General features: G+C 45.0%; 2 protein-coding genes and 1 long non-coding RNA gene across 4 annotated transcripts in view; 1 reads left to right on the top strand and 2 right to left on the bottom strand.

Annotated features, from left to right (window-relative positions):
- Nucleotides 1-1576: 1576 nt before the first annotated feature.
- On the bottom strand, nucleotides 1577-9987 carry LOC141929170 (uncharacterized). Its single transcript, XR_012624978.1, has 3 exons — nucleotides 9645-9987; nucleotides 2700-2934; nucleotides 1577-1853 (listed from the first exon to the last, which is right to left on the bottom strand). It is a non-coding gene; the product is annotated as an uncharacterized LOC141929170 (long non-coding RNA).
- Nucleotides 9988-12398: 2411 nt separating this feature from the next.
- On the bottom strand, nucleotides 12399-19719 carry YIPF5 (Yip1 domain family member 5). Its single transcript, XM_074838653.1, has 6 exons — nucleotides 19633-19719; nucleotides 19298-19408; nucleotides 17608-17780; nucleotides 16269-16414; nucleotides 14131-14312; nucleotides 12399-13474 (listed from the first exon to the last, which is right to left on the bottom strand). The coding sequence occupies exons 2-6, from the start codon at nucleotides 19396-19398 to the stop codon at nucleotides 13312-13314; spliced, it is 765 nt and encodes a 254-aa protein (XP_074694754.1). The 5' UTR covers nucleotides 19399-19408; nucleotides 19633-19719; the 3' UTR covers nucleotides 12399-13311.
- Nucleotides 19720-19841: 122 nt separating this feature from the next.
- The window catches only part of KCTD16 (potassium channel tetramerization domain containing 16), an 87353-nt gene continuing 82536 nt past the window's right edge, over nucleotides 19842-24658 (top strand). Inside the window, exon 1 of one of the 2 annotated variants that reach the window (XM_074838499.1) lies at nucleotides 19842-20180. The gene's annotated coding sequence lies outside the window, so the exon portion shown is untranslated. Of the gene's footprint in view, nucleotides 20255-24658 lie in introns of both variants that reach the window. The other variant, XM_074838498.1, reaches the window with a different exon arrangement.

The following is a 24658-nucleotide window of genomic DNA, read 5'->3' as shown; positions in this document are numbered from 1 at the left end:
AAGAAATGGCCTCTGTCGTTACTCATTCATCTGCTTAGCAATCCAGAGCGAAAACAAACAAATGTGCTGGAGGTAGAAGCGGGGAGAGAGCTGAACGTGAATGCTTCAGAGCTCCTTACAGCACGAGAACGTTGGTGCCTCCTCAAAAACGCTGCGCGCCTGAAGAGCACGCAGCCTCCCTTATACAGACAAAATAATCAGAAGTAGGAGCAAAAACCCCTACAAATCAGCAAAGCCAATTTATTACAGATTGTGGCAGAAGGACAAAAACTGTTGTTGCGTTTCACCAGCGTATATTGAAGATGCTTTCAAGTGCCGTGGTTAAAGGGGAGTTCAGCACCCCTAAGGCAGGTCCCTCTGCGCAGGGATGCTTCGCCTTTCAGCAGTGCAATGGAAACTCGTGAGCGTGGTTGGAAGTGGCCTGGATTGTGCAGAGAAAGGAAGAGCTCTGCACTGGCAAGGAAAAGGGGCCATGAAAGGATTTTAAAGACTTTTTTTTTTTTTTCCTTACCTCCAGTATTTGAAGTCCATTGGGATCCCCAGTATATCAAACTCTGCTGAGTTTCAGCCGGTGAGATTCTCCACATCAGTAAAATTAGTTTTCTCACCCAGAACTGGACTCCAGGGTAAGACTAAGGTATCGTGCACCAGAATTTCTGTACTATCAAAACCCAGTATTTTTCATATCAACTTGACACAGAGTTCTGGCTGAGAGTTGCAGCTACTGTAGAGCATTGCTAGGATATACTTTAATGCTTTAAAAAACATGATCTGAAATAATCTAATTTGAATATTTTCATGCTGCTCAAAAGAGGTTAATTTTTAATAATTATAAATACCACATTCATATGTAATTCATGATGGAGAGAAATTATTTTAATAACATTTATTATTTGAGAATAATAAGGAATATTTGGTACGACTACTTAACAGTTATAGAAGTTAGGCTGATAGCAGTTTTTACAGCTTCTGTGATTCAACTGGAAATAAATATTTTGGTAGCTCCCTGCCGGCCCTTCCCCTCCTCTCCCCCCTCTCAGCAGCACAGACCCTCAGTCCCAGCTCCTCGCTCCTGCTGACGGGCTGTGCATGGGCGCAGCGAGGCCGCTCCCTCGCTGTGCTGGAAGACGGGACCCCCAGCCCGGAGAAGGGCTCAGGCAGATGGCGAAATGAATAATAACGGTGTGCGCAGGCTCCAGGTGTGACCAGAAGAGCCAGAGCTTGCCTAGAGCAGGGCGGGTGTTTGCAGAGCTGGGGGGTGCTGCTACAGCTGCTTCTCTGGCAGGACGGGAAGGGGAAAGTCTCAGTTCTGCTTGTGTGGGGGGAGCAGACGGGAGAGGGAGGTGGGACGGGGTGAAAGTCCCCAGAGCCATGTCCTCCATCGGTGCTCCAGGCTGGTCCGTACGGGAGCCACCGGGCTGGGAAGGCCCATCCCTGCGCTCCCAGTTTGGACTGGAAAGGGGCTGATGAGCAGCCGAAGCTCATAATAACGGATGATATTTGAGCACAAGTCACACCCGCCCCACAAATTCACTGATAATCGATAATTTGAGAACTTTTAACTTTGCCTGTTCACCTCTTGCCAACTTTGTCCTCCTGCTTCTTATCTGTAATCTGCAATAGATCAGCTGTTCACACCCCCAATCTGATTTAATGGCAAATTAACATTCTGTGCTTCTACTTAGCCAGTTTTGGTTTGGTTTTTCTCCCCTGCTAGCGAGGCTTTGCTGGGACAACCAACAACAGGCGGGTTTGCAGCCTGTGGACAAGCTGCAGACGGGCTCTGCACCGCGTGGATTCGCTCCCCGAGTTCTTTTTCTGTCATCCATTCCTCAATCCCAAATAAAAAGAACCTGCAAAAAAATAATTGGTTGTTTCGCCATTTGCATGCAAGCAAACAGAAAAGGCATTGCTATTCTTTTTGTCTCCTATTCCCTACTTAAACCGATGTATTTTTTTACAAGGTACAATTTTGGATGTCTTGTAAAACTATCTGAAAGATACTGAATGCAAAAAGTACAAAGAAGAACCAAGGGGGTTTTTTGGTGGTTTTTTGTTTGTTTGTTTGTTCTTTGTTTTTTGCTGGGGTTGGGGTTTTTTTGACCATTTATCCTCTGCGTCCTGTCTACAGACACAGGCAGATACTGGCAGGCAGGAGGCAGAAAGCTGCCTCAGACCCTGTTATACTCAGATGGGAAGGGAAACGCTTGCTGTGTCTTAACAGGAGGCTCGTCTCCGCTTCGTGTGAGCCGTGGGCTCGCTGCGGGCTCCGCTGCATCCCCTGCGCCGCTCGGCCCCTGGCCCTGCTGACGGCTGGACCCACCCAGGAGCATCCCATGGCTGCATCCCACTGCTGCATCCCCCGGGAGCATCCCCCAGGAGCATCCTGTGGCCACACCCCGCCCACCACACCCAGGGTCGGGCTCCAGCCTGGCCTCGTGCAGGGTTTGGTACCGTGACGGGGAGGGGAGCACGGGGCGAGGGGCTTTCAGGGTAGAATTTACTACATATCACCACGTCCACTATGTACGCTGGGATGATTTATCTATGCAGGGAAAAGCCAAGAAAATTCCCAACTGAACTGTGCTCCTGACTCTTACATTTAAACAACTTCATAGCCAGGGAACATGTTTTTCCTCTCTCTCTTTTCCTGTGTTTTTCATGACCATTTGTTAAACATATTACAACCCACGACTTACCTCACTCTGAAGCTCTGAGACCTTTCGTGGCTTTATTCCCTCCTGGCATTCTCTAGATCAATCACTGTATACTCACAACAGATTTTATGAGAAGTGATAGGAGTAACGTGTGGAACACGCGATCCCGTTCCAGACGTGCCTGTGTCTCAGCGATCTGCTCTAAAGCGACCTCAGCAGCCAGAGCAGCGCGTCAGCAGCTGCGCCGCAGCCTCCGTCCTTGCGTGGATGTCGGAGCCTGGTGATGGAAGGAAAGACTGGGTGGGAAAACTACCGCTAGCTAATATGTAGACAGGAGGATCATTTACAAATTTAAACTCTACATTCACTCCAGGTCTGAAACAAAAATAAGAATAGATTTGAGGCAGAATTAGGCCCTTAAAGCTCAATTAAAGCTCAGGCAGAACATTAAGATCTTCATACTTACTACACGAGTGAAGATCACTTGATTGCTGCAAATTTATTCCAAATTAACAGTGTGCGAAGGAGTGAAGAATTAATCCAGTGATACGGGCTTGGACCAATCAATCATTTATAATCATGATCTTGTCTTTTGTCAATATGCGTATTTAAAATTTAATTCTGATGCTTTATTCAGATATGACAGGGAAATCACCAGAGATTAACGAGTGAAATGAGAGGCCTGTTCAATTAAAAAAACCCAACAAAAAACCCCCACACAAACCGTGATATTTAAAGCAGATAATGTTATCTAAACATTAAATAAATGAACAGAAATAAACTACCCCATGGCATCAGAATTGTTATCATCTTGGTTGTGTAAACAAGGAAATAAATAAACTCATTCAGTCTAAAGGATACTGAAATTAAGTTAAGATGAAACATCTGCCTCTCTCAGAAAGCTGTTACTGACATATAAAACTGTGAATTCTCAACCTCCAGATCAAACCTACTATTACATGAGAGTTAAGTACATCTAGTTTAGATAAAAGGATTCTGAGTGTAAGAATTCCAGGAGAGTATAAAATAGCCAGAGGAAACATTAAAGCCCACTGCAGCTAATCAAGCAGATGTTCTTGTCACTGAACCACCGCTACTGAAACCCACACCCGGGGCGTTCTTTTCCACGTAAGATTATACCCACAGATCCCTTTTCATCCTTTAGCTTTCAAGAACAATACAACTGCTGCGGCTTTTATTCAAACAAAATGTAATTAAATGATTTAATTGTTTTACTGAAGTGCGCATTTTTAACGGGAAAAGCACTGGATTGAGAACCTGCACTAGCAGATTCCACTCACAGCACAGTGCTCACCTTCAGTGACGCTGCTCCGGTTTGCCTCTGCCTTCAAACACTCTCCCCCTACTCCTCCGCCCATGGCTGCAGCTCCAGAATTAGCAATCCCATTTTATAATTGATAAACTGATCTCAGGCCAGTTAATTCCCAGACTTGTTTAACTCAAGGCTGGCTGCTAAAATCAGCAACCTGATTTGCAGAGGATTGAGCAAATATTCCTGCAAACAAACAATTCAAAGCAAAGCAAGGGCCGCCTTCTCCTGTGTTGTGTAATTCAAAAGCACTCAAAGTCACCATTTTGCATGTATTTAAAGACTGAAGTAGACCCAAAATATTCAGTGATGAAACTGTATGTCTGAAAGGCATCGAGAAGGTCAAAATACGGAGCGCTATTTTTATAATACTCTAGTCTGATTATTTCAGCTTCTTCTCTAAATAACATCTCAATGGCTGATGACAGTAAATGAGGCCATCAAAGAAAATTTGATGCGTGTTCTTCTAGTAAAGATGATGGAAAAATAAGCAGCCTACGCTGAGGTAAAAGGAAGAGTAATAAGTGATCTATAAACAAAGCTGCAGACAAGACTAACCAAAGTTTCTATGAATATATTAGAACAAAAAGTAAAAGCAAAGTACATGACCATTACTTAACAGGGAAGGGAAGCCAGTGCTGCCGGATGATAAGGAGGTTAACGTGCCCTTTTTATGTGAACCCTCATCAAAACACCAGCTGTGACCAAATGCTTAAGCCCTTAAAAGGTTAAGACTATTTCTGTAAATTGTGTGGCTTTATTAAACGGTACTGGAGGATTCTCAGGGAACCAGACAGAGCAATTGCTCAGCCACCTGCAATCATCTTGAGAACGTGTGCTGCCAGCGCAGGGATGGGGCCACAAACGCCGTGGTTACAGAGGGACAAATAAAGCACTTTTTAAGAGGAAGGCCTGAGGAACAAATGCTAATGCCTGTAAGGAGGCTGGAAAAGAATTAAAAGAATCTGTCTGTAAATACATAGAAGAAAATGAGGTGATAACAAACAGCCAATATGGGCTTGTAAGGGAGAGAGCAGGTTAGGAAAACCTAGTTATCTCCTTCCCCAGCTAACTGGTCTTATTAAAGTCAGGGAAGCAGCCGATGTGATATTGTGGTTTACGAGAAACACAGGTCAGAAAAATTTACTATAAAGGTTGAAATGTGAGCACAAAATTATGACTGCACCACTATAAAATGCAGGCAACATACCCCACCCTCAGTCTGAACTATCAACTATTTTAATCAACATGGGGGATGAAACTTAAAGAAATTTAAAGATGATAACAAAGTGGAAGACATTGCAATCACTTTGGAGATGGGATTAGAGTTCAAATTGATCTACATAAATTGGAGAAATGATCTGAATCGTTAAGATGGAATTCAGTACAGCGCACAACGCTACTTTAAAGAAGAAATGTCAACGCCTATACACAAGACGGGATCAGTAGCACTTCTGTAGGAGAGGACTTGGGGATTGCAGTGGATAGTCAAACAGTTTTTTTCAAGAAAAGAGAAGAACGACAGGGGAAATTAGAACAAGTTCACCATTATGTAAGAGGCTGCTGCCAAAAGGAAGAGAATAAGCTGCCTTTCATGTCTAGTGTGGATAGAATAGTAATAATACAATGCATTAAAGGGAGGAAGAAATAAGCCTGACATCATGAGCCATTTTCTAATCATAAAGTTAGCAAAGGACTGACAAGGTGTTCAAGGGAGATTGTGCCATTTCCTCCAGCTGGAGTTTTAAAGGACAGGTCAGCAATGAGATAATCTTGCCATTACACCAGGTGATGAACTTCTCTGGTCCCATCCAGACCAACCTTCTGCAGCCGAGCACAGAGAAGGACATGGGAACAGGCAGCCTTCACAGGGCAGGGGGGAGGCAGCCACGGGAACCCAGCCGGGGTGTTAACTCTTGGAAAACCGCCCTGTCACCGGTGGGCTCTGCCTTCACCCCCAGGCCAGGCCCTGCCTCTCCCACAGCAGAGAAACGGGGCTTCACCGCTGACTCCGTGTGCCCCCCTCCTGCCCCAGAACAGGGGACCTGGAGGAAGGGGCTTCCCCCGGGGAACCAAACCGGGGGCTCACAGGAGGGCGATGAAACAGGGCATCCATATGATTTTCAGAGATCAGTTCTGAGGCCTCACTTCAGAAAATCTGGATCCAATTTCATGAGTGCGGCCACTAGACTGATCTTCTGCCGAGCACGACAAGGCGGTGACAAGGCAGCCAGAAGTCTGTGCTTTCAGGGGGTATGTGCTGTGTAGAGAACCCCATCTGACTTCCCTGGACCACTCTATTCCAAAAGATAAAAATCACTCCTGTGTCCTCAAGGGGAATGATAAAATTTTTCAAATCCCCTATAAAATGATTAAAGGTAATTCTGTACCTTGCAGGCTCAGGGCTTTTACAATAGACCAAATGGGCATTTGGCAGAATTTATCTAAATGAATCTGTAAGAAAGTAGAGTGGCAAGTAATGTGACATCTGCTGTTGGCATTAGTTAAGTGCAGACACGGCATTCTTTAGATCTCCTAACCTTGTCTGAACCAGTAATTTTTAATTGGGACAAAACTCTGGAATGAGACAATCATCCTGAATTTAAATGTTTCGATTTGTGATTCAATAAAGCAGCTGCGCTACCAGCAGAGCCTTGCCAAGATGCTAGATTATCTTTTCCTACTGGTAATTAAGATTTAAACTAGCCACTAAAACAATCGGAAGATTGACTCATATTGATAAAGTGGAGATTAAATAAAGAAAGAAAACGGCACCAAACTCATTAAAAACCTCCATAACATGTCATGAGTCTTCAGTGTTTTTCTTGATGGTATGAGGACAATATGACCTTAAACTTTCTTGGGTAACTGAACATGAACAGGTTAATACAATAAGTTCTTAAGGTGGATTTTCACTTCTGCAGATTGCATCCTTTACTAGAACAAAAGGCCTCTATGCACACACTTTTCAGACTCTACATTTCTGAGGTAAGGAGCTGGCATCGATCTCTCAACACAAATTCTTTTCTCTGCGGATGTGGCTAGTCCGAGCACAGGCTTGGGAGGCCGGGCACCGCTCGGGTCCAGTGCTGTCTGGAGTAGAGGTACTAGCCAAGTGTCCTAGTCTCTCAGGTTTATTCGTAATTAAGGGTATTTGTCCAGATTTGCCTGACATAATTATTGGCCAAATATTCATCTTGTTGATTCAGCTAAGTCTCCTGTTGAGCTAAATGGGAATTCTGCCTGGAAAAGAACCGAGAAGCTGGCACCCACCAGAGTGGGATAAATCACGCCCCAAGTAAGAACGTCTGGATTTTACCCTGAGGCCCAAACGGCCTCGAGTTTGGATTCATAAAAACTGTGGAAGATAAGCCTTTGCTGGTGCTTGCTGCCAACGGGCCTGGAAACTCTGGCAAAAAGTGCTGGGTCCCGCGCTGAGCTGGGCCGCTAAACCGCCATCTCCAGTGAGCCCCTCTGAGAGGCTGGTGGGTGGGCAAGCTGCGCGGGGGGAGAAATAGCCGAGGTGAACTAACCTCTTGTAGTGCATTTAGCAACACGAGATGCAAACCGTGCAGTCACAGAGGCAAAAACACAGCCTGTGCCACAGGAACCACCCAACCCTCTGTGCCGGGAACCGGCAGTCCAGAGAGAGGGAATCTTCCCGACTCCTCTTTGGCAGTAAATCATTATTCTCCAAACTTGAGAAAATAGAGTAGGTAGAGTGCTTTTGGCAGGGTCTGGTCCAAAGCCCAATGGCAAGTGCGTGTCACTGCAGTGGAGAGAGGCCCGCGGGAACTGGGGTCGTCCTTCCGACCCAAGCACAGGCGGCTTCTTCCCTTTGGCTGCAGCTCTGGCACGGAAGCGGATGCAAATTCCATGACTGAAAAGCGAATAGGTCTGGTAGATCAATAGGTGAGGCAGGTATCCAAGAACATTAGATTTTCCTATGCTAACAGCAGAAAAGCAAGAATGTTGGGAAAAAACAAATAGAAATATGTACGGTAAGAGCACTGTAATTCCAAGGATGATGTGGTGGAGTTTAGCGTGTAAAGAAATAGAGCAACGCCCGCCTTCCTAAAGACACGTAATTACAGGACAATTTTTGAGAGAGGCCTGTTCCAGTACTAGTGTCTAATTTTAGACAATCTTCCACTTCATCGTGCCCGATGAGGACCAAAGAACCCTCGCTTTTCTAATGTCAGTGCTTCCTGCAATAAAGCAAAGAAATAATAGGAGAAAAAGAATGCCCTTAAGAGCACAATGGTTGCAGTCCTTCCTAAAGCATGGCCTGCTGTTTGGCTAATGGCCTGCTGGCTTTGATTAGCAAAGCACAAAGCTGGCAAACACAATCGACAGACTTTTGAATTACAAAATCTCCTCCTACTTTCAAACTGTGTCCCAGAGAGCTGGGCTGAGAATTCCCCCCTGGAGAAACACCCCGTTATGTTTTGCTGGGGTAAAGATGGTCAAATGCAGCAGGACTTACACAAATTACCTACAGCTCCTTACTCCATTCCTCATCTACAAAACAGGACAAGAGAACTTCCCCATCTCACAGGGCGCTCAGGGATAACCACAATCAATAGTCTGAGGTCCTCACATCTTGAGGCATTAGGGCTTGCAACTCCTAAGCAACAAAAAGTATTTTAAAAAACTCTTTTAATCCCATAGATTGTGTAAATAATTTTTTTTAGTTTTGAGAGGGATGCTATTTAACAAAATTTAAAAAGTATAGCAAATGAAGGACGTGTCAACTTACACAGACAAAAGATACCAAGACAGCGCTACAGCACAGTGTGATCCTCGCTAGGAAGAGCTTGCCTGCCTGTGTCACCCAACACTTGGAAAGGCACCGAATTACCCAGAGAAAAATAGTTTTATGTGCTTTTGGACTGTGTACAGAAAACGAAGAGACTTCCTGGTAATGGGAAAAAAAAGCTGGTCAGAAATATTACAGCTTTTTACAAAGAATGAGACGTAGCAAAGGTTTCCCGTTGGCAGGAGGGCTCCCCAGCACACACGGCATCTCCGCTAATCCGACAGGCCACGACTGGAACGATTCCCTTCCCCATCGCAGGGGACAGAAACCCAGCCTGACAGCGTTAGCTGCTCGCCTGCCTGGGAGCGTGATTGCTACTGATGTTGGGGCAGACGAGCGAGGAGGGGAGGAGGAGGGGAAAGGCTTCCTGGTGCCAAGCCGTGCCAGCCCCGAGTCCTGCCTCGCAGCGCGGCGGGAGCGTCGCAGCGCAGCAGACATGCTGCAGGCCCACCCTGTGGAGAAGCAGGAAATGGCAAGTCCCAGTTACTCCATTCCTTCACTTTTGTTAAGATGCAGCGTGTAACGTGAACAGCAGACAGGCCAAAGCACCTCGCTGAAGACACCGGGACTGACAGCCTGTCCAGGTAAATCAACCAGCAGAGCACAGCGGGGCGCTCTCTTTTGCCACCCCTGCCTCTGTGCTGTAACATCTGTCGTACCCCAAAGTGCTGGCCGTTCTTTTAGCTAATGGAGCTCCTAAAAAACATTTACAAACTTTTAAACAATGATGTTGACGTGAACTAACGCACCATTAGTGCACTAGCGAGCGGCTCCCTCCCCCCTACGGCTCTCGGCTGTCTCCCAGCCCAGCCCATGCACCACGAAATGTGTGCCCAACCTCAACCATCGCTCCCCAGAGGAACAGGAGTCCCAGCTCCTTGTGCACGGATTATCCACTGAAAACATCCTGGTGCTGATGCCTGGAGCCAAGCCTAAGGGTATTCCAGGAACCCGGTGTGGAGCGCTCCTCTCCGCAGAAATAAGGTCATCGCTTTGGGGAGGAGGCGGTGCGAGTGCGAGCGGTGTCGGTGCCCCCAGCGCAAACCCAGGATGCTCCTCTCCAGCTGCGAGGACGGAGGAACATCTGGCTTCCCACGAAGCACCACATCAGTCCCTGCTCTCTGCAGCTTCTGAAGGTATTCATCCATCGCTAAACCAGTAACAGCCCCTCGAGAACAGATGCCAACACCAGCGCACAGCTGAAAGGCAGAAGAGCACAGAAAAAACACGTTTTAGTAAAGGACGCACCATGGGACTTGTTGGTACTTACAGAAATGTTGCCTACAGAAACCAACTGAGCTGCAGTCAGCAGCCGCCTCACAGCAAAGCAAGTGACCTGCAAAACAAAGTCACTGTGGAAACATCCACAAACCGGGACAAAAAATGGACAAACCAGGAAAGGTAACTTTTAACTTTTGTAGAATAGGAAGTAATTTCAAGATTGGGCGTGATAACAGAAGTGGTTCTGAAAAAGCAACACCCGCATTCATATTTGAACGCTTTAAGCTGAGTAACATGAAAATGTCAACAGACAATGCAGGATGGAAGCAAGTAATGTTGGTATTTCATCTGAAAACTACATGAGAATACCGATGTTAACAGACTGTGGGGGAGAGATCAGATTTAGAAAGTAAAAAGAATTAAAAGTCCTACTAAATATGAAAGGCAAATGTGGGAGTAAAGACTTACAGCATACAATCTTGTCATTCTATGAGACGGCAAGATTAAACCGTCTGAAGTGTAACTAAAATTGAAGCAAGAACTAGGACAAAACATTATTACAGAAAATCAATGGAATTGATTTTGGAAAGGCAATAAACACAGTCAATGGAATCACGTTGATTAATGTACCAGGAATTTGGGATATTTAGGACTACCAGTCTAGACATAACATCTTGTTTTTATGAAGCCCTCTATGAATTACAGCGTTGGACCTTCTACACCCCTCCGCTTCTCTCCTGCCCCCAGGAGACCAGTTAGAAATCCAGTGCTAAACACTCCACAATGGGAGCTGGAGAACACAAAATGCTCCTGAAACTCACTGGCCAGACCTTGTGGCTCAAGTAGAGTATGTAGGATCCTCTGTGGCCAGAGCAAGGACTTGGTGAACGTATAGATCTAAATAAACACCTTTTCACGTGGCCTTTCCAAACGCAGCAGCTGTATGGCCAGTGCTACACTGAGACAAGCTAATTTTAATGTTTTTCCTGGGCACTTAGCTTGCTCGTGCTGTGGTGAGAGAAACAGTTACTATAAATAACAGTTTAACACAGATGTAATCACCCTGGAAGTGATCCACAGAATCAGCGCAAGCCTTAAGAAGTGAACCACATCTGTCTATGCAAGGTAAGCTTAATTAGCCACTTCACAAATATACAGTATTTGAGAATTAGAACCTGATACGCTCAAGAAAGTTTGTGAGCTTTTATACTTACTAGAACAATTCTGTATTTAATTAGGCCTCATTAGTAAAGATAATCAGTGTAATTTATTTGCACAAATACAGGACATCATGCTCCATCAGCAGGTAATGTTCTTCATTAAAAGGAGTAAGAACTTTGTGCACCAGGGCAGACGTGGTCTACTAATCTGAAGAAATCAGAACTACAAAGTACAGAGTAAAATGTTTTGCTAAATAAGATCAACTCACCGTTTTACTTAGGATGATAACTTGCAATAACATATCAAAGTAGAAAATTATCTGAGCTCTTGAATTTGCTTCTGGGAGAAAACTGAAGTGTTTTATCTGCGTCTTGAGTTTTAAAATTCATTGTAACAGCCAGTTACAGCCCCTAACACGGGTCAGAGGGGCTTTGGGCATCCGCGCGTGGCTCTCAGAGGCTTTACGCTCAGATGACACTTCCCACAACTCCCAGTGACACGAGCAAAAGCTGGCCCAGGCCAACAACAAAGGGGGTTGTCAGTAGCTTCTGGTGGCACTAGGAAGGTATTTTTAGGAGAACGCCCAGGACTAAGGAAAGAGTGAACAGAGAGGTGTGCTGAGCCTTCGCAATCATTCATTCATGGATCACAAGGAACAGAGTTTCCCTCTGAGGATGCATTTGCACCCTGAGCCTTACCAGAAGGTGTAAATGTAACACACCTGACCCCTGACTCAGCTCCCCAAGTCTAGAACCAGCCCATCCCAGGGACATGACAGAGGAACTTCAGACTAACCCCTGCGGTAAATTCAGGGAAATGAAATCCCTTGGATTAAATTGCTGAAGAAACAGCCGTTATAAACTAGCACCTGGTTAGAGCTTTTCCAGGTCCAAGGCGGGGCAGGGAATTACTAAGTAACCCCCCCTCCCCAATATGAGTTAAACTATGCCTGTATCCTTTTCTTAAGAATTGGCAAGTGCTGATGTGAAGAACAATCTCTGCTTTCCCACTTCTCACACTTGTAAGACTTCTTGTAAGTGACTAACATCACAATCTCATTGTGCTTCTCATGGAAGATTAAGTATTTGTGACTGAGGCAAATAGCCAAGCCACTAACTGAACAGTTTTAAATATGATTTTGCTTCGCTGTTGAAGTTTGTTTTAGTAAGTGAACCCCATTAAAAAGGAAAGATTAGAAAAATCAAACACCTTTTTCAAAATCTAAGGAAAATTTAATCAATACGCCTTAAATTATTTTACAGTAACTACAATACTGACAAGCATAACATTTCCAAAATGGTGTTTTCCTTGGAAGTACTGCAAAAGAGATTACTCTTCATCTACCAGTATGTGCACCATTAGGAAAAGAGACTCTAGTTGAAGTCATCTTCAGAAATCCAAGTTAACATATAGCTACTTAGACATCCAAATGTATTCAGAGTTCAAGTGTGACAGAATTACAGATCCCTTTAACTTTTAAGCATCTGTTTTCTAATTCATAATTTAAGTATGTTAAATCCCGAAATACCATCACATCAAATGAACAAACAAATGAGACCAAAGAGCTTAAGAGTATATTTGTCAAAATATAGAAAACACTCTAATTGCTTGTGTTCATTTGTGCATTTTGCTGTTGGTAAGAGGGGAAGGAAACAGGTTCCTTATTACTGCAGATTTATTCAGAGTACCCCAAATCTACTGCAAGTGCAGTTCCGTTAACTTTTCCAGATAAAAATCTATCATTTTATAACTGCAACCCTTCTCCCTCCCTCACTCCCCTAAAAAAAGAAAAAACAAAACAAACAAAAAACACAACCCTCAAATAAACAACCAAAAGTTACTTTTCTAAAGATAGAGGAATAGGAAAGAAATTACATTAACCTGATAAGCATGAACACTTATTAAAGCTATAGACACCTCAGGTCAATTGAAAACAGTATTCAAAGTCCTAAAAAAGTGAACACGAGACATTTGTTTTCATTGTTCCAGATGATTCAAAACAGGTCTAAGTTTTGTGATAGCAACACTATACAGTTGTTTGCAGCTGCTTCTGGTCCAACTAAAGGTTCCAAGTTGATGTTTTCATTTTGGCCCACTGGAGTCCAACGGTTTGGACAGTCTATTCAAAACACAGAAATGAGAGCAAAGACTCCGTACAATAAAGCACAGGGGTATGCTACTAGAAGTTGTTGTCCTTCCATTGCTAAGGCAGAAATAAAGATTTTGGAAGCAGAAAAACTGCACCAGCCAATGATACCAGCCGTGAGAATAATCCCCATCATTCCCCTGTAAAGACAGAAATAAAAAGAGAATTCATGTAAGACTGGTGTATGTATGCTTATAGGAGTCCTAACTGGACTCCTCCTAACACCTTTTACAGATTCTAAGATGAATTTCAGCTTTTATCTTTGACTTTTTAAATTAAATAGTTCCAGTAAAGACTTCAGAATGATATTATTCAATTATGACAGTATAAAAAAAACCCCAAACTATGTGCATACGAAATGTAAAAGCGGTCAGTAAAGGAACTGTAGCAAGTTCTTCCTTTTCAGTCCCTAATTCTGTACAGCTATGAGGAATCACACTGATTTTCTTCTGTTTGTCAAATTCAAATTTGCATCTTAAATTATAATTACTTGTAGACTTCACAGGTACTGAGATCTGTCAGATTCGAAGCTGACTGCAAACAAACTTGATATTGTTATTTGAGTCTATGTACTCAAAAGCTGCCAATTGACTCACAGAGAAAACCAGCATTCACCTTTCATCCAGTAAATGCCTGAAGACCGTTGATATTTATGTCTTCACACTTACTACAAATTCCTGTTATATTCAAATTATACGCAGCTTCATCACTGAATATGACAATCCCTTTTAATAACTTCCTCCACCATCTGACGGGAGAGGAATCTACTACCAGATCACAAAGTTTATGTACTTACTGCAACGAAAATACAATTGCGAAAGTGGAAAGTAGGATCATAGGAAGGAGGCAGTATCCAAGGACACTGGCGATGCAGCCGAAGGAGACACCCGTCATGCTCATTAAGTTCAGAAGACAAAACATCCCCAAACACCCGATTGCACTTATTCCATACACGTAGCCAAACTGGATTTTACCAGCCTGAAAGCGAAGCAGAGTAACGCCCGTTAGTGACCAGCACGAGTAACGCCGCCCGCAAACGAATGTTTCAGGGAGTGTCTTCACCTTCCCCCCGGTCCCCCACCCCCAGTTCCTACATTCAAATCCAACAGGCAGTATTTTCCCACAACGGGAAGGAATTCCAGGACGTCTGTATGTTCCAGGCACCCAAGAGGCACATTTATCCAGACTTTACCTATCTCGATGAGCAGATTTTGATCGAACTGTTACTCTTCGATCTGAGCTGCAAATCCTATGCATTCTTTAAGGTTTAATCAACTAGCTTCTCATGCTGATTACTTCCAATAATAATCTTTACAGAGCTAGTGTGTAAAGACAAAAAGTTGTAATTCAGGAACTTCCTAACAAATCCAAACCTAATGTCCTTTAATTTGTGACAGACTCCACAAAGTTGTAGCACAACATAAATTGTAAAAAAATTCCCACAAGCAGCTGAAGCTGAGCTGCAAAGCACTGTATGTGAACGGCAGAATTAACTCACGTCGATTTTAAAAGGTTGAAATCAGAACGTTGCTTACTACCAGTATGCAGAAAGCACACACACATTGTTCCAAGACATACATATCCCACGTCACCGCCTCTTTTTCCAGCAACGTGACCGACGCTTCCCTCCTAACACCCATCAAAGCACACACTGCTCGGTGCACGTGCCTGCAGGAACACGGCACGGGGCGTCTCCCACTACTAACTTCCAGTTTACTTATAACCCAGCCCTCTTCTTCCTCAAACACTACAGAAACCAACCGTATCTGCTTTAATCTTTTTGGTAAGCCAAGCTTGTTTTCTTCCACTATAATCAACGTATTTACAAAAAAAAGCACACAGGAGAAAGTAATCATTTCTTGGGAAAAGAACATCCAAATGTATCTATTATAAACATGTTCATTACTTCTACTGGCCTAGTTTCCATAAATAAAAATTACTTATAGAAGTAGGCTTGAAGTCCCTTTGGTACCAAAACACTGTGTTCTAAGTGTCATAGCAATGTGAAAGTTTAGGCAAAAATTAAATGCAGTGCCCAAAGGCAGAGAAAAAATCTGATTAAAAATATTGAAGCTTTCAATGATGAGGAAGACCGTTTGCTGCTACTCTGTCATTTCATAATTGGCAGTTTTGAGTCACTAGCACAATCTTACTTCAATTAAGCTCACTAAAAAAAACCATCAAGCTTCAACAGCTGCCGACCTATTAAGAAATATAAACAATCTGAAAGCAGGTTTACTGTAGAAGTGTTGTACCAGACTGGCTCGATACTGACACATGCCTAATGTATCAGCACTTAGGAAATCACTTTTTACACAGGAATTTTGAGTTTCCTTGCCTCTTGAGTTAAAGAACAATGAATAAAGAGCATGGAGAGTATTCAATACAATGTAACAAAACAGGGAAATAGACTCAAATATTAAACACAGTAAGAGTTCAAAAATAAACTCTTAAATGGAGAAATTAAATAAATATTAAATATTTAATGTGTCCACTGTTCTGATTCCTGGTAAGACAGAAGATGACAGAGACACTGCAAAAAGACAAGGCGTGATTCTGAAAGTAAGACATCTCAATCTATAAAAAAAAACCCCAAAATCTGAAAACATGGGGCACTCTCATTCCTGTGACAAAAGGGAGCCACATTCCTCAAAAGCAAAATAAGAAAAGAAATACAAATTACATTGAAATAATTGCCATGAAAAAAAAAGCACAAAGACTTGGATTCAAATGCCACAGAGGTGACGTGACAGTGAACTCATTCATTTCAGTCAGTGGTGTGTGAAGCCCCAGCTCCTCTTTCTTGGTCAGAATCTGCTTTTTTGGCCACGGTGCCAAGAATTCACTTCTAATAAACCTATAGATACTGGGAAAAAAGCCAAGTTGTTTCCAAGAATATTAATGCACAGTGATATTCTGCAGTCCGTATCTCACCAGTAACAACGTGGCCCCAAACGCCAGGCAGAAGACCATCGGTCCAGCCAAGTCAGTCTCATTCATGATGCTGCCATCTGCTACCTTCAACGGGTGCAGCACTGTTAGTGTCTTCTGCCAGATGTGGTCGAAGTTGATCCCCAATTCTACAAGTTACATGAAAAGAATTACACACATTTATTTCATTTTTTCACTTCCTGTTGCCCCCATTTGATTCACTCTTAGTTTTCCCTGCCTCTCCACTTTTAAATCTCCTCCAGGTACCATCCTATGGGGACCAGAAATTCATCTTTCCTCAAGCTGCCTCTGCAGATGCCAGGTCTCAAATGCTCAGAAGAGACAAGGTGGTTTCCCGAGGACCAGGTAAGAGCAGAAACGCAGTGTTCTGGGGCAGCCCAAAAGTTCTTTTAGCCCAGTACCCCATCCCTGGAAGTACCCAAAAGCAGACGTGTACGAGAGCATAAGCACAGAACATGCAGATTCACCAGGTCTCCAATGACCAGCGCTCAAGGATTTCTAATTCAAAGTAGTTTCTCTGGACTTAACTACCCTCAGCGGATTTCTCTTTCATAAGCAGCCACTAAAATTCCACCCACCCTTTTAACACTCAGTGTCTCCTGACAAGGAGTTCCAGAGCTCCCTCCGATACGATTTCAGGTCTCCATCCACCCAGTTTGACCACAGTTGCACATGAAAACCTAGTTATGAATGCAGTTCCTCTTTGCCTGCCTCAGACCCTGGGACGCATCTATTTTTTGAAGAAAACAAAAAAAGCACAGCAGGGTGGGAATGCCCATCTCTCTAACCAGTAACAGCGAGGGTTTCTTCAGTTGTCTGGTACTGAACAATGACAGCTGTAAGCTAGAAACCAAAACCATGGATCCAGACGCTAACTACGTGTCTGGTCTGCAGATCTGGAATGCCTGCAGTGTCTAGCATTCCTCTTTAGCAATGAAAGATTTCAGTTCTAACCAGAGAATCAACCGAAACTAACTGCATCGATCTATTTTACAAAAACTGGGCAACTGTCAGTATTATTTGCAACAACAGAAATAGAAAGTGTTTTGTCGCAAGAGCTGTCTGAAGACACGTTATCCATTTAATTGTGTCTCCCACAGAACAGCTGGTGTGAAGTAATAGCACACAATTCTAAAACTGCCGAAGTTCACACAAGAATATGTATTTCATATACCGAAACACAGTTAAACAAACAAACAAAATTAGCAAGAATTTCAAATCAACTGCGCTCTTTCAGAAGTGGGGAATACACACCCCGCTGCTCAACCTATCCCCAAACTGGGAGGAGTTTTGGCTTTTGGCCATAAAACATAAGTTATACCTTCTAATAGAGGAGGCTCATCCTCAAAATTACTTCCATAAAAAGACTGTGCTGAAGTTGGAGTGTATGTCTGTGTTGGCTGGTAAATCTGCCCCGTGTAAGGCTGCTGCTGCTGCATCATGTCTGGAGGGACAAATCCACTTTGTTGAGAGTATTCGTAGCCTCCATACTGCCTGCAAAGAATGACATTGCATTGTGGACAGAGACAGACTTTTGCTTTAAACATCTCTCTGCAAAAGCAAAGCTTATTTTCAGGAAGCAAACTTCAGTAAGTTGTTTCAGCAAACAATCCTTCCTCCTTGTTTTTTAAAAAGTCACATTAGATGATCCCCTACTTGGATCTGGGCCTTTTAGGCCTACAGCCACGTTCACCAGTTCAAAGCCTTACAAACCACACTGTTAAGCTAAACAAGATAATTCTTGCTAGATACACTGGTTTTAAGTCAGCAGCCTGGAGAAACAAGCATTATCCAGGGACTGAATTACTACAACTGGCTGTAGACCTGGAAAAGAGGAGGAAAATTTTACATCTCAAACTTATTCAAATATTGTCCATTAATTACCACTGACAGCTCATTTGATGCCAGCATTAATTTGCTATTCAGAATGCTTATTTGCAAACTCACTATTAGAGAACAAAGTTATTCATACCGTCACTTTTGTTCCCCTCTACATTTAAAAATGAGCATAGCCAAAAAAAACAGCTGTTTTCCCCTTCACTTGGGCACCACGTGTATCAGGCAGCATTATGACATATAGGGAGCAATTATGATACAGACATTAAACACATTGTGACATCTACCTACAGGACGTGATGCAGGAGGGAAAAAAAAAGGCAATTTTTCAATTTATTTCACATACTCTCAATTATTTTCTAACATATCAATTTATACTGTCTTTGGAATACTTTCTGTTATAGATTTTATATGTATAAAAATATACATTGCTATCTTTAAAAAATAGCCTCACCAAAGCTGTCCTTTGTTCCTAAACAAACTCATAAATTCTTGCCACTAGACATTTTGAAGTCTGAGTACAGAGAGTTCAGCAAACATCTCCAAAAGATAAAGAATGAAAACCCAGCACTCCTTCTCCTTTCCTTGTGTTAGCAGAGTCCAGCCCCATCCTGGCCCTGTGACCCTTCCCAGGACACAAAGAGGCACCGACCGGCTCCGTCTAGCGCAGGAATTACCCCGGTCACGTAACGGACCAAACCCTGCGCCCGCCACCGGCCATTTGCAGGGGGCTCCCGGGAGCTCCTCTGACCTCGACGCCTCCGCCACGCTTCCCTCCTCAAGTCCAGGCACCACCACGGACAGTGGAGGCTCGTTTATCTGACCCTGTAACTCATTTTTATTCCCTGAGTGATTGGAGATGGACTTAAAGAACAACAACATTTTTTTTCCCAAAGATGTGAAGATTGTTCATATAAATATGATGACTCATATGATTTATCATCTTTGCTTTAAAACGTAGAAGGCAGAGTATTCAACATACAACTGCTTCGTATCTCCACATATAGAAGTTATGCTCTTCATAAAACAGAGCATCAGGAATTCATTTCCAGGCAACAGCAGCTGGCGGAAATGCCAATCTTTTCCTGAACAAACAGACTATCCCTGAAGAATCTCAACTGGGGCTCTGCCACTAAAGCAGCATGACACGAGAGACAAGGGCATGCACAAGTTACTTGCTGTACGGCCTCCCACTGTAATCGTAGGGCTGTGTCTGGTCATCAATGCTGTAACTGGTCTGGAAGAAGTCTGTGTTGAAGCTGTCAAACCCAGACATCGCAAATTATCTGCAAGAGAACAGCGAGGTTGGCTCGGGTCTCCAGACCCACCCCGCCTGGGAGAGGCCGAGCGGCTCTGCCCGCCGGGCCCCCCTCAGGGCCGCCGCGGGCTCCCGCAAGCTCACAGCCCGCTCCAGGGCTGCCCGCCCTCAGGCCGACCGCTCAGCTGCCGCCCCAGCCCCGGGAGCCCCCTCTCCCCCCCTTCTTCCCGCGGGGAACCCGCACGGACCCACCTGCACCCCCCGGGCCCGGCCCCGCACCCGCCGCCGCGGCCCCTGCGACGTGTCACCCGGCGGCCCCAGCACTTCCGGGGTCACGGGGCCGCGCGTGCGCACGGCGCGCTGGGCGGGGCGCCCCACTGGGCATGCGCCGAACCTGCCCCGCCCCCGGTGCGTGGCGACGCCGCAGGGGGCGGGGCCGGGGGCGTGGGGCGGAGGCAAGATGGCGGCGGAGCCCGGAATGGAGGCTGCGGGCCGCTTCCCGCTGTCCTCTGTTCGCACCCCTGGCGAGGTTTGGTGGCTTCGGGCTCGTCCTGCGGGAGGGCTCGGTCGCCCCCCTCAGAGCTGCGGGCCGCCTGGCCGCCGCGCAGCTCTCCCGTGAGGGGGAGCGGGCGTTTTCCGCTGCCTGGTCAAGCCTTCCTGTTATAACAGGCCTCGAGGCGTCATGACTTCTGCCTCCCCTTGTTTTGCCTGACATCTGAAGAAAAGCAAATCACTGGCTTTTAAATACACGCGAAGAATAAGCTTCTGTCCAGATTTCTCACGGCGTTAAAGCATCAGTAGTCAGTACCTCATTTTACGTGCCGAGTGTCAGATAGCCCAGCTGTGAAGTGGGAGGACTAATACTGATTGTGAGGTGAAGCCATAATACACTGTGTAATCGGTGATAGTTACTTATTTTTACTGCTTTCTCCTGGTGCAGCCACCAGTGACATGTAAAAAAATTGTGTTTGGAAATCTTCTCATCTAGAGAAACCCAGTTGGCAAATCTTGCTGTGGTCGCAGGGCAGATGTGATGGCGTGAGACACTTTATGGAAAAGCTGAGCTTTTCTTCAGGAGGGACAGAAATGGGCAAAACAGGGCTCTGGGGATGGCAGTAAGTCGCGCAGTCCTCCTGTCTGTCACTGCTGTGTTTGCAATTAGTCTAATCAGTCTGAAAGAGCTGCTGGGGGAGCAAGGAGAGGCTGAATTTAATGGTTAGCAGTAGAGCAGAAGCCCAGAAGCGATGCTGGCTACAGGACAGCAGCTGGGGCGTGTGCCGTGGCCTCAGGCGCAGGCTCAGGGTTTGCTCTGGCTCAGCCCCACACTGCTCTTCCACGGCATCTTCATAGGACGGGGATTGTTCAGGGCACCAGGATGCAGGACACTGCATCCGAGTGAGCAATATACTCCCTTTTAATGCAGCTTCCTGAAGTCTAGAACAGAGGCTCTAGGGCTGGTGGCATCTGCCAGGTTCCCTGTGTTTGCTTATGCTCAGCAGCATCGTCTGCTTTCAGCTGGGTGCAGAATTTTGGTTTCACTACAGTTTATGTACACGGACAACATCAGAAGGTTTTCAGTAAGGTTTAGGTTAATGCATTTGAGGCCACAGAGACATTTGTTACTAAGCAACTTTTTAATTGTCAAAAATCTCTTTCTCTCCAGGATTTTTTTCCTATTATTCATCAGAAGAAAGGGTACTGTGGGTCCTTGTAGAAATGTGGAGCAGGGTAGGTGGTGTTCACAGGATTCAGACAGAATTCTTGTTGACATCATTGAAGAGAGTTGACTTTGACCCTAGAAATACTATTTTGCATAATGTTCATTTAAGGCTGGGGCTTTTTTCTCAAGGCCACAGCTTAGTTCCATGAAGTGGCTTTGCCTGCAAGTTTAGCACCTTGCCCCGTGATCTGTCTAGATCTCCTCCAGGGAACAGGGTGTCCTCTGTTCACTGCATGGATGGGGGAGTTTATGTGAAACTGCAGGCACAGAGGGAAATGGGGTAGGTGATGGTGCTGCTGAGTGAAAACTAAATAATCGCTGTCATTTAATATTAGACCTTCATACCCTTTCACATGCCCACATTAACTAAAATTAATTTTTTCCTGAGGCCAGACAAAAAATTTGCTAGAGCCGTGAATCTTCTTGTCTTTATTAAAGCCCAGGTGTTAGCCTGCGCCTCAAAAATGAGCTGGAGGACCTGGGAATACAGTGGAACTGAGGAAAAAGAAGAATGACTGGGTCTGTGAAGGCACTCTAATGTGAAGAAGCTCCTTTCCTTCACAGTCCTTTCTCAGTCACTCCATTTATCCTTCTGGTTTCATCATTTTGCTCCCTTTTTTTCACGTAGGGCCAGGGGAACAGGCTGTACTCAGACTGTTAACTAGAGTTTGTTTTTATTAACTCCCCCCAGTCCTGGCGCAGGAAGGAGCGAGCGTGCGCTGATGGCTCAGGCGGGCTCTGCAGTGGGCAGAGTCAGGGCAAACCCCGGCTGAGGTGGCGCAGCCGAACCTTCAGAGTGAAATGAATCCTGATGGCTGGTTTCTCGTTGTCGCTGAAGAGGGGCATGGTAATGAGGTTTAGAAATACGTGAAATAGCTGTGCAGGCATAAACAGTTGCAATCCCACGCTTGATGTAGCGTAACTTCTTATACGCATGCTGGAACCGAATGCTTGCCACTTGGGCACGCAGGCTTCTGCAAGGGCGAGTCCCTGTTTTGAAGTATGTATATGCTTTTCCTTTTTCTTTAAATTCATTTTGGCTCAGGACACGATTACAGTTATTTTGTTACAAACTCTCATGTATGTAATCTTCTTCTAGTGAGATTACTGTACTTAAATTATAGTCCTGTCACAAACCTCTCTTGCAAAACGTATCTTGTGGTGCAGCGTACACGGTATCTCCTGAGAACAGCCTCCCAGAAAATATGTATGTTTGTAGAACTGAATGAAATAACAGTGGGGGAATTGCAGCCACGGATAATACAGAGATCAGTAACTGTGGTATAAGGTGCTTCTTGCCAGTGTATACTTTAGGTAAATCAGTGTTTGAAGGCTGAGAAGACCCCAGTGCTCATTGAAGACCTGTAGAGTGTGCGGGCTACATCTGATGTTGGTGACTTAGTGCCACTTTGCTGGGCTGTGTGACTTGGTTGCAGTTCACTAGACGGTAAAATGAGACCCAAATCCCAGGCAGTGGGCTGTGTAATTGTGATCTGCTGGTGAAATGCTCTTTGGCTGGAAATCTATTTGGATTTGCTTAGATTATTAGAATTTACTGACAGCTTAGGTTGAGCTTTCATTAATTAGTTCTCCCTGCACTAGGTGTCTCAACCCTGCTCTAGGGTATCATCTGCTTCAGCTTTGCAGGACAAGTTCCCCTTGGAAACCTTGGAAAGGGCACCCCAAGAACAGCCCCGTGCCTTGGAAAGGGCACCCCAAGAACAGCCCCGTGCCTTGGAAAGGGCACCCCAAGAACAGCCCTGTGCCTTGGAAGGGGCACCCCAAGAACAGCGCTGTGCCTTGGGGTGCGGCCTGGCAAGGCACCAAACACTCCCTGGCAAACACCGTCCCGTTCTGGAGGGCCCAGCTCCGGCTGTGCTGGGGTTATCTGGAGAGGGCGTCTGGCTTTGCAGGAGGCCTCAAAATGGCTCCAAGCTGGGAAGAGTAAAGGTGCTCATAAAATTAGTACGTGGATTACACAGTGCTGATACCATGATAATGCTACCGGGTGAGGACTGGGCGTTGTTTTAGCTGTAACATTAAAAAACAGTAACGGGATAATTTGAACCAGACTGAGAAGGTATTATTCAAACAACTTTGGCAATGTTGGAGGAAGGGAGGATGGAGGGGAGGAAGGAGTCTGCTGAAGTGGGCTTTGCTGTGGCAGAACGTGTGAGAGAGAAGGGAGGTCACAGCAGGGTGACTGAAAACAACAGGTTTTGTTTGAGGTTAATCCTTGGATGCTGGTGTGAGCACACATGAGGTCTCTGTCTGCCTGTGCACTCTGAGTCCCCTGAGGTGTCAGAGACCCCCAGGACTGTTTCTATGTTGTTTGGACTTTGCTGAACAGTGTCCATGAAATTCTAAAGGATTTGTCAGCGTTGGATATATCAATTCTTGGTCAAAATGTATCTGACGTGCAGTGATTGTTATTCAAATCAGTGGAACACGATTCCCCCTTGCTGTCAGTTTTTGAAAACCTAGAACCTCGTGCGATGGATTTGCTTCAGGTTTGGTGTTTGACAGAAGGAGCACAGAGTTTTATTTGCAGAAGCTGTGCCCACACTCTGTATGTTGCATGATAGAAAAAAAATGTTGTCGCATGTCTTCTATTTTAATTGTTTGCCTTGCACCATGCCCGGGCTCACATGCTGAGCGGCTGCAAAAGCTTTTCTTCCCCTTTGCCTTTTTTTGATGAAAATACATTATGCACTTGAGTTATGAATAAAAGATCAAGGGCAAATCTGTCTAATGCTTTACTGTGCACTTGTTAATAAACCTACTTTATGGCACTCGCGCTCTTTTGCTAGCAGATCCTTTTCTTAGGGAGATTCTGCCATTTGGTGTTTCTTTATGCTTTTTCTTCAAAGTGAAAGATTTGTTAGGGCTTCTTATTCACATATACTGCTGGATTTCAGCAGATGAGATTTTCGCTGTATGTAATTCGTGCTGCTGGAGCAGTGGATAATGTGTTATTTTAGCTCAGTATCATGCTTTTTCTTGCCAGCTCGGTTCTTGGGAGCTCAGTTTCTAGAGCTACCTGAGTGATGTCAAGTCCGCTCCACCCTAGGAGTGATACACCCCTGAGAGAAAAGTGGCTGGGTTAAAGGGCTGTAACTCTGCAAGAGTCTGGAATTTATTCCTACCAGGGCTCTGGTACCGCTCTTTGCTTTGGGTCAGAAGTCTTGCCCGGAGGCGCTGGGCGCTGCCAACGGTGCGGTGCTGCTTCTCAGAGCACCCTCCGTCCCGCTGCGCGCTCCGACAATAAACCACAACGGCCCAAGGCGTCTGCTGGGGCCAGGCGGTTCTGCCCTTTGCCGTGCCACCCTTCTCGGCAAGTGCTCTCTCCCTCTGGCTTGATGAGTTCTGCCCTGGCGAAATGTTGCGTTGGCTCAGTATTTAGCTGTGAGACTGCCGAGGAGCACTGAATGTTGCAGGATATGGGGCTGAAGGATCCTTAGGTGGCCCCTTGAAGTCGTTTCTGAACCAAAGCGTAAGCCTAGAACTGGAAGTACTATTTTTCTTTCTTCCTTTTTTTATTTTTAACTATTGTGTGTA

This window comes from Strix aluco, chromosome 13 (assembly GCF_031877795.1).
Source record: "Strix aluco isolate bStrAlu1 chromosome 13, bStrAlu1.hap1, whole genome shotgun sequence".
NCBI classification, from domain to species: Eukaryota; Metazoa; Chordata; class Aves; order Strigiformes; family Strigidae; genus Strix; species Strix aluco.
The sequence above is the reverse complement of the archived record's forward strand: the minus strand, read 5'-3'. Positions and strand labels throughout refer to the sequence as shown.

Bases quoted from the DNA above. Each gene is read 5' to 3' on its own strand.
- YIPF5 (XM_074838653.1), bottom strand. From the start codon at position 19,398: ATGTCTGGGTTTGACAGCTTCAACACAGACTTCTTCCAGACCAGTTAC. The intron at 17,781-19,297 runs GTAACTTGTGCA...CATTCTTTGCAG, and splicing joins AGTGGGAGGCCGTACAGCAA to GCAGTATGGAGGCTACGAAT. The intron at 14,313-16,268 runs GTGAGATACGGA...CTTCGCTTTCAG, and splicing joins TTGGGGCCACGTTGTTACTG to GCTGGTAAAATCCAGTTTGG.